Here is a 14,872-nt window from a genome sequence, read left to right on the forward strand (position 1 = left end):
TTAATAAAATCTATAAAAAGGTAAACAGCCAAGGGGATGAATACTTTTCATAGGCACTGTACAGGAAAATGTTCAAGCATGTCTGCAGTAATCTCTTGGATGGACATGGAGCCACAGCAGCACCTTGAGATGAGCACAAATGGCTTGATATTATTAAGTGTAAAAATAATGAACAGGTTCTGCTGTTGTTGGTCATGTTTAAGTCAAAGGTTTGTTTCATATTTCCTGCATGGCCTTTATTATTTACCCTGCTCTGCAGGCATGAATGTAATTATCATAGCTGCAGTGTCTTGGACATACTGTAACAATTTTGTAGCAGATTTAAGGTCTAAAACACTAAAGTAATCACTCCACAGGAAACTAAAGATGCTTCGTTAACAAACTTTGGCTATCATGACCGCAGAGAGGAGAAGAGCTCTAAATGTAGAGCATCATCGACATTAAAACTGGAGTCTGTTTTGCATTTCAAAACCTTTCCACTCCCATCATTTCCTCTCTGCTGAATAAACAAAGCCTGAGGTTGGCTACATTGTCAGAGTGCTGAAATGCCTCTGTGGAGGCGTATTGTGTTTTCTCTGTAGGATTTTTTTTAAAAGAGCCCTTACAATGAGCTCATTTGACTATTTGGCATGAACAGTAGGAAGCAGAGCAGTAATTTAGAGGGTTAAGTGTTTTACTGCAACAAATGCTCTTTATTCTAACTGTAGTGAAATAATACTGGCTTCTAAGTGCACATCACAGGATTACGCAGGAACAGAAACAATCACAATATAAAAAAGGACACCATTTAAAACTTTACATCACTGACCTTATAATAATAAATTCCTAATCACATCATTCTGTATGTATGTAGTAGGGCTGGGCAATATAGACCAAGAATCAGATCTCAATTAATTTTTCCTGAGAGTCTATACAGGATATACATCTTGATATTTTTCTTTTAAGAATAGGGCTGCCAAGATTAATCACATTTATCATGATAAACTCTAATCTACAATCAGTGCCCAATTCTTTACATGATTAACTGCATGCTTACAAGGGGCTATCCATGATTATCAGGCACAGCACAGCCCGATAATCCTCTGAGCAATGAGGTAGAGGTGGAATTGTTGCTGTCTTACGAATAATAAATACATCCACAGAAGCAGGATGGACTCCACTGTCCACACAGAGCATTAAAAATGTAATCTGAAATGTATGCAATGGCTGCAACTTCTTCTTTCTTCTTCTTGGAAGATTTGCAAACCAACAAAGATTGTGTGAATATGTAAGTGTGTTCTGGCATGGGATAATATTACTAATGTGAAAACATCCTTAATGGTCTACAGTCATTTTTTTCATCCAAGGGAGTAAAGCACTGTTAGGATTTGCAAACTCGTTACTGGTTTTCTAAATGCTGACAACATATTTGTGAAATTCAGACAGTGTGCGGAGTGATTGGCTTCATTTTTTTTTAAATATTAAAATCAATAAAATGCCTGATATTGAGTGTCTGGGACTCTGATTTTTGTCGTTGGGGTATCAAACTGGTATCAACAGCATTTGGTTTTTACTGATAATAAAATAATTCCCATGAAAAAAAACTAAAAATCTTAAATAGATCATTATGTGTTCATTAAGCATATTACCATGAAGGATTCTTACTGTAAACAACCTGTCTACTTAGCATTAGGCCTGGCATATAAATACATATATATATTTAAAATCAATATAAACTTTATCAATCTAAATGATATTATCTAATCCTATATCTGATTTGCAAGCACATAAATATATCTTGAAAACTTGATATATTTCCCAGCCCTAGTACATAGCACAATATAATTACTAGCACATGTAGAAAAATCTGACAAGCACAAATACAAGGGCATGCATGTAGATGGATTAGTCAAAGCAGACTGTGATGGTCAAGGGTTAGCTCCATTTTTCTTGAACATGGCAGTCAAAGAATGGATTTTAAAACCATGCTGGAATCAATCCTGAGTTACAATCAATTCACAGACAGAGGGTTGAAACTATAATGGCTGAATAGGCTGACCCCTGACCAGACAGAGCAGCTGAAGAGAGGTTTAAGGAGAAATGAATCAAGGGTGCAAGAGAGGAGGGCAAAGCTGAAGGACAGGCAGAAGCTGTGCTCACTTTCAAAGTCAAGGAAAAAGTTTGGCCCCTGTTCAAGCTCTGTGCAAGTGAGTACTTTTAACAGATTCCCCATTTGGTTTCTGCATGAGAGAAAAGAGAAAGAGAAGGAAAGAAAAGTGTGATGTTAAAAAGTCATTGATAAGTTTGGAGGAAATGGGAGAAACAGCAGATCGGAGCTGAAGAAGCAGAAGGTCATGACCGAGTAAAAGAAAAGGTGGAAAAAGGAGAGAGAAGAGCGAAAGCAGACTCCTTCAGGGCTTTGTCATCGGGAGCAGAGACCTGCTGACAGAAAGGAAACAGCTGAGTTGGTCACACCTTCCCCCATCCCCACATCTCTTTCTCCATCCATCTTTTCTCCCTTTGTTCCACTCCTTGGCCAGACTTACTTTCAAAGTCCAGGAAAAAGTGTGGATAGTTCTCTATTTCCCTTGTTAGGACTTTTAGCAGGTTACCCATTCCAGCAAACCTGATGGTCAAAATACAGCAGTGAAAAACAGACATGAATAGAAACATTTTAATACAAGTACATCAAATATTTAGCCTTTATGAAGTTCTTGACAAAACATTTGAAAACATGTTCATCAATCAGATTTGCCTTATATCCAACAACAAAAAAAACCACAGATGAGCTGGCTCTTAACTGGGCATGTTTATGACTGTGCATGCTGATATTTTTATATATAAATAAATATCATATATTTATGCGTTTAGAGTATGTTATCCAGTTCCGATAAAACTACCACTATAGCTGCATGCTAACCTCTTCAGCAGACAGTGGCTGCCATTGTTTACAGGCTTGTAGTGTGACAGAACCACATAGCTACAGCCTTACTGTCCTCTGCCGACAGTGATTGTTCTAACCTCTCTCTGACCACACACAAGCGTTTCAGCTAGAATGGAAACTTGCTGATCAGCTTTGCAAGGTTGCGCACCATGTGGTCAAATTAGATGGAAAAATGTTTAAAGAAAGTACTGGATGCTCTTGGAAAACTTGGGGAATACGATACACACAAAGAGGGAAGAACTAGGCACTGCAATGAAAACTCATATATTAGTGTTTATCTTGCTTTGTGTTAAGAAAGCAGAGTTTTCACTGTGTTTGTAAAAGCAGGAAAACTTTTACTGCAAAAATGTGGCCAAAACATGACGTTAATTATCTTCTTCATAAAAGTGTATCAGAGCAGTTGGCTTTGTGTCTTTGTCTTCACATGTTGGTGTATAAATGTGAAGGTTTAGGCCTCCCAGGTGGTCAGTAAAGGTGCTGAGCTAGCAAAACATTCCTCCCACCTTCGCTGGACTAAACTCCTGCAGCCCATGAACCAGTTTCTCTTCTCTTCTGGATTCAGGCCTCTTTAAACTTGGCCAAACACATGGATGGAGCCCTAAATGGCAGTTACACTCTATAAAGGTTTTTATTGGAGGCAAAAGGCAGTGAGTAGGTAGCAATTTCCAGGGAAAAGTCTGCCTCCTGAGCTATGGAGGGTGGTCATATACTCTGTAATCACAGCATAATATAAGGCCATGATTACCGTAAAAGGTAGACATCAGAGAATATCATAGGGAGAAAAACTATGCTTGCATTACATTGGTGGGTTCAAAATATTTAAGCAGACATCACAATCATGTTGGGTGGGAAACAGAAGGTGCGATCTGGCAGTCATTTCAATAAAGAAACAGCAGATGCACAAGAAAGACTGACTTAAAAACACGTTTTGTTTATTTTTAGTCTATAAAAGCCATTGAAATATGGATTTATGTTGTTCAAAGAAACTGCAAAGCTATAATTTCATCATTTGACACATAACTCATCACTCTTGGCTTTTATAATTCATAGTGTGAAGCGACAACAGAGGAGACATTATGCTGCAATGTGCACATGATAATCACACTGCATTTTTCCAGCTTAGCCTCCAGCTACGTGTTGACTATTTTCTGTTCATTCCTTATCTTAACTTCTCAAACAGTCAGACACAAGGGGCTATCCAAATAAAGAGTCTGCTTACAGCAGCATTAATCTGATCAATCATCTGATTATTGATATCATGCAGTCATGGTAAGAGCTGCTTTTTTTAGTACAAGGTTACACCAGAAGGGGGCAGTGCTGGCTTATTTAAAAACTAATAAAGTGACACTGTAATGGTGCCAAACTGGTGCGTGTGCTGCAGTGAAGTTTTTTAGACAAACCCTGACCTGAGGCTATAACTAGTTCCTCACTTCATCAGCAGCCTAATTCTGGTTATTCCAGTCTCAGGTAACCACTCAAAACACTCTCTTCTGTATTATACACCAATTTAGGGGCTTTCTAACAACAACTTAACCTCACTGTTGGATTTTCTGGCAAACCTTGTGACATTAAAGGTCCAGTAGAAGCTTAAAGTGCCCCTTTTGTTTCTTATGCCTTTTCATTCAGGGCTCTGGTACTTGTTAAAAAAGTGTGTCAGGGAATTTTTTAAGTCTTGCCCGCAGGAAAAGCTCTCCTGCACTGTAACTCTGTGGGATATCATTAATTTGTCATTTCCTACAAAACACCAGCATTGCATTTAACAACCTCAAGAGAGCTAATTTATGGCTCTGAGTCATTTTAGGTGTGTGCACTCTCATATTAACATAGCTAGCATACCAGCTAGTTATTGAACACTAAAAAGTGTCTATGATTGCAGTGATGTCACTCATAGCTTACTTGTATGCCACAGCTTCTATTCATAGAGAGAGAACTGACTGAGAAAAACTCTTTAACTTGATCATATAATGAATGGAATCTGGCTCCAGATCTGATAAAAAAAGCAAGCAAGAGAATACAACTTCTCCTCTGTCAAAATAAAAGATAGAACCACTAAAAATGAAACCATTGAGGCAAATAGTGACATATATCAACCAAACATGACGATAAATAAAATACAGCAAAGATGCAGTATTTATACTTTCCAAAACATGACTTCAATCTAACAGTGGTTCTTAACATGTATGACATGCCACTGTGCATGCGTGTTCAAGCTTCTAATTACACTCAGTCTTATTTAGTCTAGGAAAAAGAGCCAACTCTGATCCATCAGAATGGCTCCATGCACATAATCTGACCTGTGACCAAGTGAATGTGTAAAAAAGTGATTTTCAACTGTTGGGTAGGGACCTAAAAGTGGGTCACGGAGCTATTATATTTAATATGCAATTATTTTCTAACTTCCTCATCTTATGTATTTCCTCCTAACATAAGCAGTATATCATTCTTTATGTTGTTTGCAGTCACATGATCCAGAATGTCCACTGGGGGTTAGTTAGTGGGGGACAGCCATGAGAAATAAATGGGAATGGAGGAAAGTCTGAACTTAACAGATGGTTATGGACCTGTACATTTGACGCAGAGGCAATAAATATCACATATCACCCTGTCCTGCAGACCTCGTAGCATCTTGCGCCATCTAGCCAGATGAAGGGAAACAAGAGCCGTGCCTCTTTAACAGCTTTTCACCCTCAAATTGTCATAATCAATGTGCTTTTAAATAAAATAGTCATGTACTATTAACCAAATAAACCCTGAGGAGTGAACAATCCAGTTATATTGTGCTGTTCACAAACAAACCCGTCTTACAAAAGAGCTTTTACATGTGAACCACAGAAGCTGATTCCAGTTTGAAGACATTTTTTGTTGTCATTTAATAAAATGGTTCTCACATGTTGGGTTGGGACCCAGAAGCGGCATGCAAAACTCTTTCCAGTGGATCGCGAATGAGTACCAGGAAATAACTTTATATCTCCTTTCTTTGAATGGCTAGGCTGTTTTTTCCCCAGATAAAAGGAAATTCCTCAAAATATAACCAAATTTTCAAGGAAAACAGAGTAAACAAAGATACATGCATGCCCACCCTTCTGTAACAATGTGCTTATTAAACATGCTTGTTTTGTCCTGTCACTTTGTCATTGATGTTTTGTTCCATTTAGGGTTCAAACTGCAACATTTTTCTTGAATTAATTCCAGTGGTTGGATTTTTTTTCAAATTTTGGTAGCAATCTCTCTTATGGAGGAGGTGGTAGGTCCTGGTGTTCAATAAGCTGAGACTAATTCCCATCACAATGAGCAAGGCTGGACAGACATCAGCTGTGGAAAAACAAGCAAGATCAGGGTTTACTGTACTGAACCAAACTGGACTGTACAAAACTGGCATTTTGATAGTGCTTCTCCATGAAAAAAACACTTCATGCCCCCCATATGCAGTCCCTCATTGTGAAGTGGTGTCAACTGCAACAACCTGTAGGACCAATAAAATTATCAACTATAAAGAGGTGGGGCTAAGGTAGGTCATAAACCTTAAAAAAAAACATTCTGGTAGCTTGTATATGCAATACCCCTAATTCACCTATCACTAAGCCTCACACTCCAATGCCACAAGCCAGTCACATTTCTTTCAGCCACACAATGCTCTGAGACATCCAGGTTGAACACTGCCATTACACCTGTCAAGCATTCAGATTTCCTGCAGTTCTATTGAAATTTATAAAATTAGAACTTAAAAATTGGTCAAAAGATGTGCACTGTTAATGGCAACACTGATAAAAGTATCTTTAGAGACTAGACAAAGTGTACTTTGTATTTTTATCCATTTTTTCTGTGTTTACCCATTGATAATTAAGTTTAAGCATCCGTCAAACTTCACCACACAAGAAATTGTTCTGTTACATGACCCGTCTACACCCTTTAGCCTCAACACCAGACAGGGAAGGAAAAGGCACACAGGGAAATGTCTTGTCTGCGTAGTTCCTCTTTCATAACCTCTTATCTGTAAATCTTGGTCACAGAGTAAGGAAACTGTGACTTTCCCCTTTTCACAGAATAGACCATCAGCTGAGGACAGAAAAATTACAAGGAATTAAAAATCAAGAGGACTAAATAAAGATATTCATACAAAACAGGATCTGATGGTGCATGATGTATAGGGAAAAAAAGACATTTCCCATTTTGATACCCTTTACAAGAAGTCTTGATCAAAAAAGGAACAAGACATGATTCTTTAAGAAATAGCTGACGAATTATCATATCCATTTAAAGAGAAAAATAAAAACTAACGTAAAGCCCCTCAACATGATTAGTAAGGCAACTTCAAATTGGCCTGTAGCCAACATGTCAGTGGCACATTAAGTTAACTGCCTTTCTTGACCTCAATTTAAATGTTACTCAGATTTTAAAGATATGCCTGTCAAGGCACGCCATGTCTTTTTACTTAGTAGGTTTATTTTCCTTTAGAAAATAAGTTGACTAATTTAAGGTCCACAAGTGATCACCATATTTAGATTGGTTTCCCTGGGTAGCTAAAAGCATCTCTGTTAAGAATAAAATTCTGTCATGAGTAAAAAAGAATCTATATAAGAAAGGACACTTTCTATAAGGATTGACTTTCCCCTGAAGGAAATTTGTCATGGACAAAAGTGCAACTTAGCTGGTCACAGTCAATACATTCATCTTAAAAAAACAAACAGACAATACACAGTAAAATAATGGTCCACAGTGTCACAAGATAAAGAAGAGAGTTACAGGTAAGAGTTTATATTGCATCTGCTCTGTAATATTGCAAGAACAAACAGCAAATATGTCTTCACATCTGAAATGAAGAATCCCAATATTTTACAGTAGATGTAGAGCTATAAATGGAAACCATTTCTTATTCTTCTGTAACTTGCACTTATTGCCTGTTTATGAAAGTAATACATGCACAAGAAGGATGTTGGCACAGTCCACATTAGGGCTGGAGATATATTGTTTCACAAGCACGATGGTGATATGTGCATGTGCAGTAGGAGCATCATAAGACATGCTATGTCTGGTTTATGCTTCTGCACAGTCTATGCCATAGCTACTCCGTAGTAGATTATGCTGTTGTGACACTACATAATTTTGCATTGTTGTATTCGTGTTGCTGACTCCACCCAAATGCTACTAGGCAGTACCTGCCAGTTCCTGCTCCTCTCACAACATTTCCTGCTTGTTCAAGTATTTACCATTCAAACCAGTGGATTGATCACAGGACCTGCCTTCTGTGTTCTATCAACACATACCAGTAGTAACATTTTTGAGGAGGTGCATGTCAGCTACATGTGCAGACCTCTATGTAGGGTGCAGGCCAACATAGATTTATGGTGTAGTTTCAACGCAACATGGATCGGACTTTAGCCATCTCTCCTAAAGCACATGCTGCCACTTCTGTGTTTTCTGTTGGAAACCAACACTGAATTCTCAAATTTTTATGATTAACCTTCCTTAAAGGTCTGTCTGAAATCATCATCAGTGAGCTGAGCAGCTCGTGTCACAGATACATCGTCATGACACTCGAGGCAGACTCTGAATTACACAAGGCAGATCAAGGCAGTGCTCTCCTTCTACCAGCAGCATCTTGTCCCAGTTCTCATTGATAAACTGTGTGTTAAAGGCACAGATGTGCCTGTGGTTTATGCAGAGGTGGAAAATAACTAATTTATTTACTCACATTTCTAAAATTGAGTGGCTTTTTTATGTATTTGTACTCTTTCAATTTATTTTGAAATCAGTAATTTTATTTTTATTTGAGTAAGCTTTAACCACAGTAATTGTACTTTTACCTGAGTACAATAGTCTTGTACTTCTTCCACCTCTGTTGACCACACAGTAGCACATAGCTAGTAGGGATGTATCAGCAGAACTTAGCTTAAAAAGTGAATCATCGGCAGATATGACAATCAAGGGTATTTACCAACTGATATTTCAGCTGTAAACATCTGCCTAAATCAGCTGTACGGACGAATAAGTTAGTAGAGTTTTAGGCTGGACAAACAGACCTATGTCAGCTGAAGTCTCTCTCTTCCTGTTTCTCCTACTGCTGTCAGAGGCATGAACCAGAGTGTGATACATAAAATCCTAAACTGACTTTAAGACCCAAATAAATAAAATATACATTTGATTGATATAAAATTGAAATAAAGTAAATGAAGCGGTGCTGTATTTATCTGGCTCACCTTCCTTTTTAATCCACAATATGACAACATACATTGAAGAAAGAAAGAAAAAATATTTTTGCTTTTTAACCTTTAGCGCTTTGTATTTTATTCAAACATCTTTTCCTCTGTATCTTTGAAATGACTAAAAGTTCAGCTCTTCTTTTAACAGCCCTGAGGACAAACAGCTCAACCACCTTCAGAGCAGAAAGTTCTGGATTTAATACAGCAAGTGCAAACTAATCCTCACTGTAATCACGTAAACCTCGACATTGTTGCTGGGCTGATGTACCTTAGCAGCAGCTTACAGTGTGGTTTTTCAAGCATGACTACACTTGCTTAAAAAACTGTCAGTTTAAGTGATTTGTGCGTGTGTGCATGATTCTGTACCTTCTCTGGTGGAGGACCTTGGGTTGCTGTCTATATCATCCGCTTTCTCTTTGTCTCTGAAACAAGAGAAGAGAAGGAATCTGGGTTAAAATCAATACAGACTGAGCAATAATAAATGATACAGGATGGAAAAACAATCCCTCAGCAGATCTGAAAATGTGCATGTGCTTGCTACTCATGCACTCTCCAGCTAGGTACAGTAAACACCTTCACACATTAACATACATCCTCTTTCTTCATGGCATATAAAAGCATAGAGCAAACAAACACAACCCCGCCCCCATCACAAAACACACTGCTGAATAATTAAAGACTGAAATCTACACCCTTGTCTGTTATACGTTACATCCAAATAAAGCTGATTAAGGCTCTGTCTGCTCCATGTTCACTGGAGTATTAAATGTCCCCTGACAAGCTAAGGCTGCTAATGGTCACTGTACTGGAACTCCCTCCAGCTTGACTGCAGAAAATAAATAAAAAGAAGCCACTGTCACATTCAGTCAAAATAAAGTTAGTGCATATCCAATGTGACATTTATCGTTCAGCTGACAGAGATATAATCTGCTGGACTTTCTGAAGCTCATTGTTTACAATTTGTGGCAAGGGGGTTAAAAAAAGTTCAAACTTTTGAACAGTTTTTTAAAAATATTTTTCTGATTCATTTTACAAGGGATGCTTTCTTGATGTGAAAACAAATTCTTCAACACCAGAAAGTTAATTTGCATCTGAAAAGCACCACTGTGTAAACTAAATGATGCTGGGACTTTATTTTTGATAAACTTTTGAAGAATTTCTAGCAATCATTACAGATTAATTCTCCAAATGAAACAGCAGGTTTGCATTAAGGTTCCCTGCGACAATAATGACAAAGAGCCTGAAATAACAGAAAAAGCAGTCTTTTCAATTGCAAAAAAAAACATAAAATAAAACCAGCTGTACTTCAGACCTAAAACTTCCATCCTCAAAAAACACTCCAAAGTAAACAGTCTATAGTACATTCAAGTGAAATATTCCCACACTTTCTTATTTTAATCTTGATGATTACAGCTTACAGCTGACAAAAATCCACTATCTCAAAATATTAAAATATCACATAACACTAGACAGAAATGATTTACAATAAAGAAATGTTGACCCTCTAGAAAACTATGCCCATTAATGCACACAGTGCTTGGTTGGAGCTCCTATTGCACAAATTACTGCATCATATGAGGTGGGATGATTTTTCAGATCCACTTGTAATGGGAAGGAGCCCACTGAGAAGAGATCAATCAGAACGGATGCCTCACTGCATGGATATTCCTCTATTATTTTCAATCGAGTGTTTTGAGGTCTTATTAGAGTCACCTGTGTTGTGATAAATACAGTTACCACTGCCTACACCCACTATGCTACAGAGAATTCATTCTCCTTCCCTCTCAACTCTGTGACTTCTCCACTCTGCATTCTGTTTGTTCTTTTCCTTTAATTTCATCTCCCTAAATAAACTGAAAGGTCAGTAGTATAAACAGTGCATGTCTGCAGGAGGACCCTCAGACATGTGCAATTAAAAAGAGGTCGGCATGCACACAAAGAGGAGATTTACCAACCATGAAGATGTTACAATCAAGTGTGTTCATGGACACCAATCAGAATAATGATCAACATTTCATTCCTAGTGGACAGTTTCCAATCACAAGGCTTTAGTCCTGATTATCTGTTCATCTAAACAAACCGACTGATGATCTGAGAATGAGTGATGTTTCTGCACCAGTTCTAAGGCATGATAATAAGAGTCTTTTTCCAACGAGACATGCAATCCAGGTCTGAAACAAGAATGATCAAGTGCATCTGCATGCATAGTTAAGTCAAGTCAGTGGCATACAGGTATTGTAGATTGTGAAAATACAGACAAACTTTACAGCTCTGCACATTTTGTATATATTGCATGCTCTACTTTAAGGCACAAATGCAGTGTAAGCTGTCCCTATCTGAATGCAGACAACAAAGCAACTTGTGCTAAGCTATGTATTAATGCAAGAGTAAATCATTCTCCAACCATATTATTTAGATGTGTTAGAACTTGAGAGGTTTGATTTAGTACAATCTCAGACAAAAGTTTGCTTGAATCTAATAAGGAGTTAGATTTCAGTCAGACTAACACAACAATGACAATACTGGATGAAGTCATGACATCAAGAATCATTTGAATTAGACGACCCACCATATCACTCCCCTCCAGTTTCAGATGGTTACATGTGTTGTGAATCCAAATGTTTTTGTTCTGTTCCATCTGCCACAGCTTATATCGTCTCTCCAGGAGTTTGCACTCTGAAACAGGATTTGGGGCTAACAAGGTAACTAAAAGATTAAGCCGGGGTTTTAGGGCTACAGCAGAGGTTCACTTCTGAGTGGAGTAAATGGACACAGTAACTTATGTTGCACTCTAAAGAAGGTTACACTAAAATAATATTTAAAAATGTTTTTGCAGCAGAAAGTTTGTACCGGTGACAAAAATCAGTAGGGAATAAACAGTTAACAGCTTTATTTCAGCTGGAAAGTGCTATCTTTTCAATAATGAGATTTTGATATTTCACATGGTGAGTACAGATCCTCAGCTGAAATATTCATTTTGCAATTAGCATAAGCTAAACCCCATTCTATTCTCCTTCCCCTTACAGCAGATCAACCATTCAGTAAAACAACATCTAAGGTGAAGCATCTTATGACAACAGATCATGTTTTATATCTGTACAGCAAGTCCTGTGGTGTCCAATTAACACTGCTGGTTTTATATGGAAAAGACCACAAATTTTCATCTCCATCAATTTTTATCACAGATTAAATTAAGAAGCCTTATAAATCAAGCTGAAGTTATTTCCGTGAATGCTTCATGAAGTGAGCAGATCCAACCCTATAACAGTTTATACGACTAATATCAAAGCTAGGAGTTGTACTGTGTGAATTAGTCACTTTAAAGTAAAATGAAGGTTTAACTGGGGTTTAAATCAAAGTAGATTGAGTAAGACAGCTGGGGTACGTTGGCCTTGTTTTGAAATACACACTAAATTAAAAAAAAAAAAAAAAAAAAAGTTAACAACCACCAAAGCAATCTTTATACACATTAGCTTAAGTATGAAGACTTAAATAAATCACTGAAATATGGAGTAAAAGCTGATCTGAAGCATCATACTAATAAAACTTCTGACATTAATTCAGCTTCACATCACAGAAGTTGTGCTACTTTTGGCTGACCTTTAACCTTTTAGCCAACCTTCAATGAATCAACATGTAATTTACCACCTTGTTTAGTTAGCTAAGTAGTTTTAATCCTGACCATTTCAACACATATTTCAACTTTGGTGTAATGTTTTCAACTAACAGGACTTGAAACTAAGTTTGGGTGCAACTACTACAGATTTTTTGAGCAAAAAGGAGGACTGTCCTGCAGCAGCGAATACGAGTCTACATGCCTCTTGCAGTAGCAGTAGGAGCTACAGTTTTTCAGGCAATCAAAAGTACTGTAGTTTTGTTAAATCTGATGCAATAACTATTCAGGCCTACACCAAAGAGTTACAGATACGGCCAACCTAACAGCTTGTGCTCTCTCTGTCATACAGCTTTGCATACCAATGTACACACCCTCCTGCTCACTCCCATCACCTCTGCTTATTCTGACAGACAGACCATACACAAGTGGAGAAATATCATGGATTTTTTGTGTCCAACCATCAAACCCTGACATCTTATGTAATTGCGCCTTTTGTTAATCGAACTAAGCATTCTTTTTGTCTGAGTTTTTATTATCAAATATTTTTTTAGCTCCTTCATTGACAAAATCATCACTTGTCTCAAGATGTCTAGTTCACACAGAACTACTATACTATACTATACTACTACTTACTATTTCTGTAATATTTGACATTGAGTGCAAAAATCTGCTCTGAACTAAAAGAGGTACATTGAGACGACAAGCTCTCATGAACTAGAACAGTAACCAAGTCCCATCTGTCACTGTAAATAGTCCTCATCTGTCTGTGTTGACCCCCATCCCTCCTCTGGAGAACCTGCATGGCAACAGAGGGATGGAAGAAGAGGTGGGATGCTGTGGATGAATGGATGGATGGATGGCGGCCCGCTAGGATAGTAGACACACTCCTTATAAGGGCATGTGAGCGTGAGCGGCTTTCACTTCAGCGGTACACTTGGTCTGCAGACACACAACACGCTTCATGTGTTCCTTCTGGACCTTTTAGACACTCACACTTGCCAAAACACCATGTGGACAGCACAGACTGATCACCGATGAGAGCAGACACTTCAACACAACACCCACTTTACTCACTATACATCCAACTTCTCTTCCCTGCACATTAAACATTATCTCAGCCAAAAACCCTCTTTCTCTACTTTACTTTTCTCCATGTCTTCCTTTCTGTCTTCATGTTTCTTCTCTCCCTTCTGTTTTAATGGTATCTGGGATTTCTCCAGCTTTCCAACCTTCCTGCCAGCGAGACAGGTGTCACCAGGCACTCAACTCATTAACACAATCACGCTGAATTTGATTAATGCAATAATCCAGGAAGGCCATTTACAAAATCAGCCTACATTGCCCCAGTAGTTAACAGCCATGAGCCAGCTATTTAGTCAATTATCCCAATGACCCAGTCTTTCAGTAGACCAGCCACACATGTAGCTAAACAGTGAGCAGATGAGTCAGTCAGTTAATGTGTCAATCATCCCGGCAGGTGGTGGAGCCAGGCGGCAATCAGGGAGATACGTGCAGCAGACTCCTGAAAAATAAACATGTTTTTTCAGGAAACATCAATCAGGAGCCAGAGAGGAATTTTCCAGGGACCCCACAGGGATAACACACAAACATACAGCATCATTATGTCCCATAGTGAGTTATGAAAATATTATTGTGATAAGGTTTCACACAGACTCTTCATGGATGATGCATTTGAACTAAACAGTATTTTTTGACCATGTTGTCAACACAGTTCTTTGCCACTTAAGTAAACTGAATCTCAGACAGCTTGTGACACTTTTTACTCTCAGTGATAGTGAAATCAATGTCTTCATTTTTATTTCAAAACAGGAAGGAAAGTTCATCACCAGGAACAGCTGTTATCACCTACAGTTGACCTCAATTTGCAATCAAAAGGAAACCCGGAGCAGCATTTTTGCATATAATACACAATAAAGGCTGTGTCAGTGAGTCAATCTTATTGACAAATTGTATTCATGAGAAATCCTGATTTTAGAGAATCCAGAAGTCTCTTTAACTTTCTCCAGTGCTCCCCTTGAGCTTTGCATGTCTGGTCATCAGACAGACTGGTCAGAAATGCTGCATCAGAATGAGAAGCATTTGGATAACTTGTGCTTCAGCTCGCTGAGCAGA

General features: G+C 38.1%; 1 protein-coding gene across 3 annotated transcripts in view; it reads right to left on the reverse strand.

Annotated features, from left to right (window-relative positions):
* The window catches only part of fam49a (family with sequence similarity 49 member A), a 65,061-nt gene that overhangs the window by 14,683 nt on the left and 35,506 nt on the right, over nt 1-14,872 (reverse strand). The window contains exons 2-3 of one of the 3 annotated variants that reach the window (XM_041806073.1): nt 9,490-9,545; nt 2,140-2,219 (exon numbers count right to left, since the gene is read on the reverse strand). In XM_041806073.1, coding sequence (XP_041662007.1) covers nt 2,140-2,212 — 73 coding nt within the window. In that variant the 5' untranslated portion in view covers nt 2,213-2,219; nt 9,490-9,545. Of the gene's footprint in view, nt 1-2,139; nt 2,220-2,525; nt 2,606-9,489; nt 9,546-14,872 lie in introns of those variants that run through there. The other 2 variants (XM_041806075.1, XM_041806074.1) reach the window with 2 other exon arrangements.

The sequence above is a fragment of the Cheilinus undulatus genome, linkage group 14 (assembly GCF_018320785.1).
Source record: "Cheilinus undulatus linkage group 14, ASM1832078v1, whole genome shotgun sequence".
NCBI classification, from domain to species: Eukaryota; Metazoa; Chordata; class Actinopteri; order Labriformes; family Labridae; genus Cheilinus; species Cheilinus undulatus.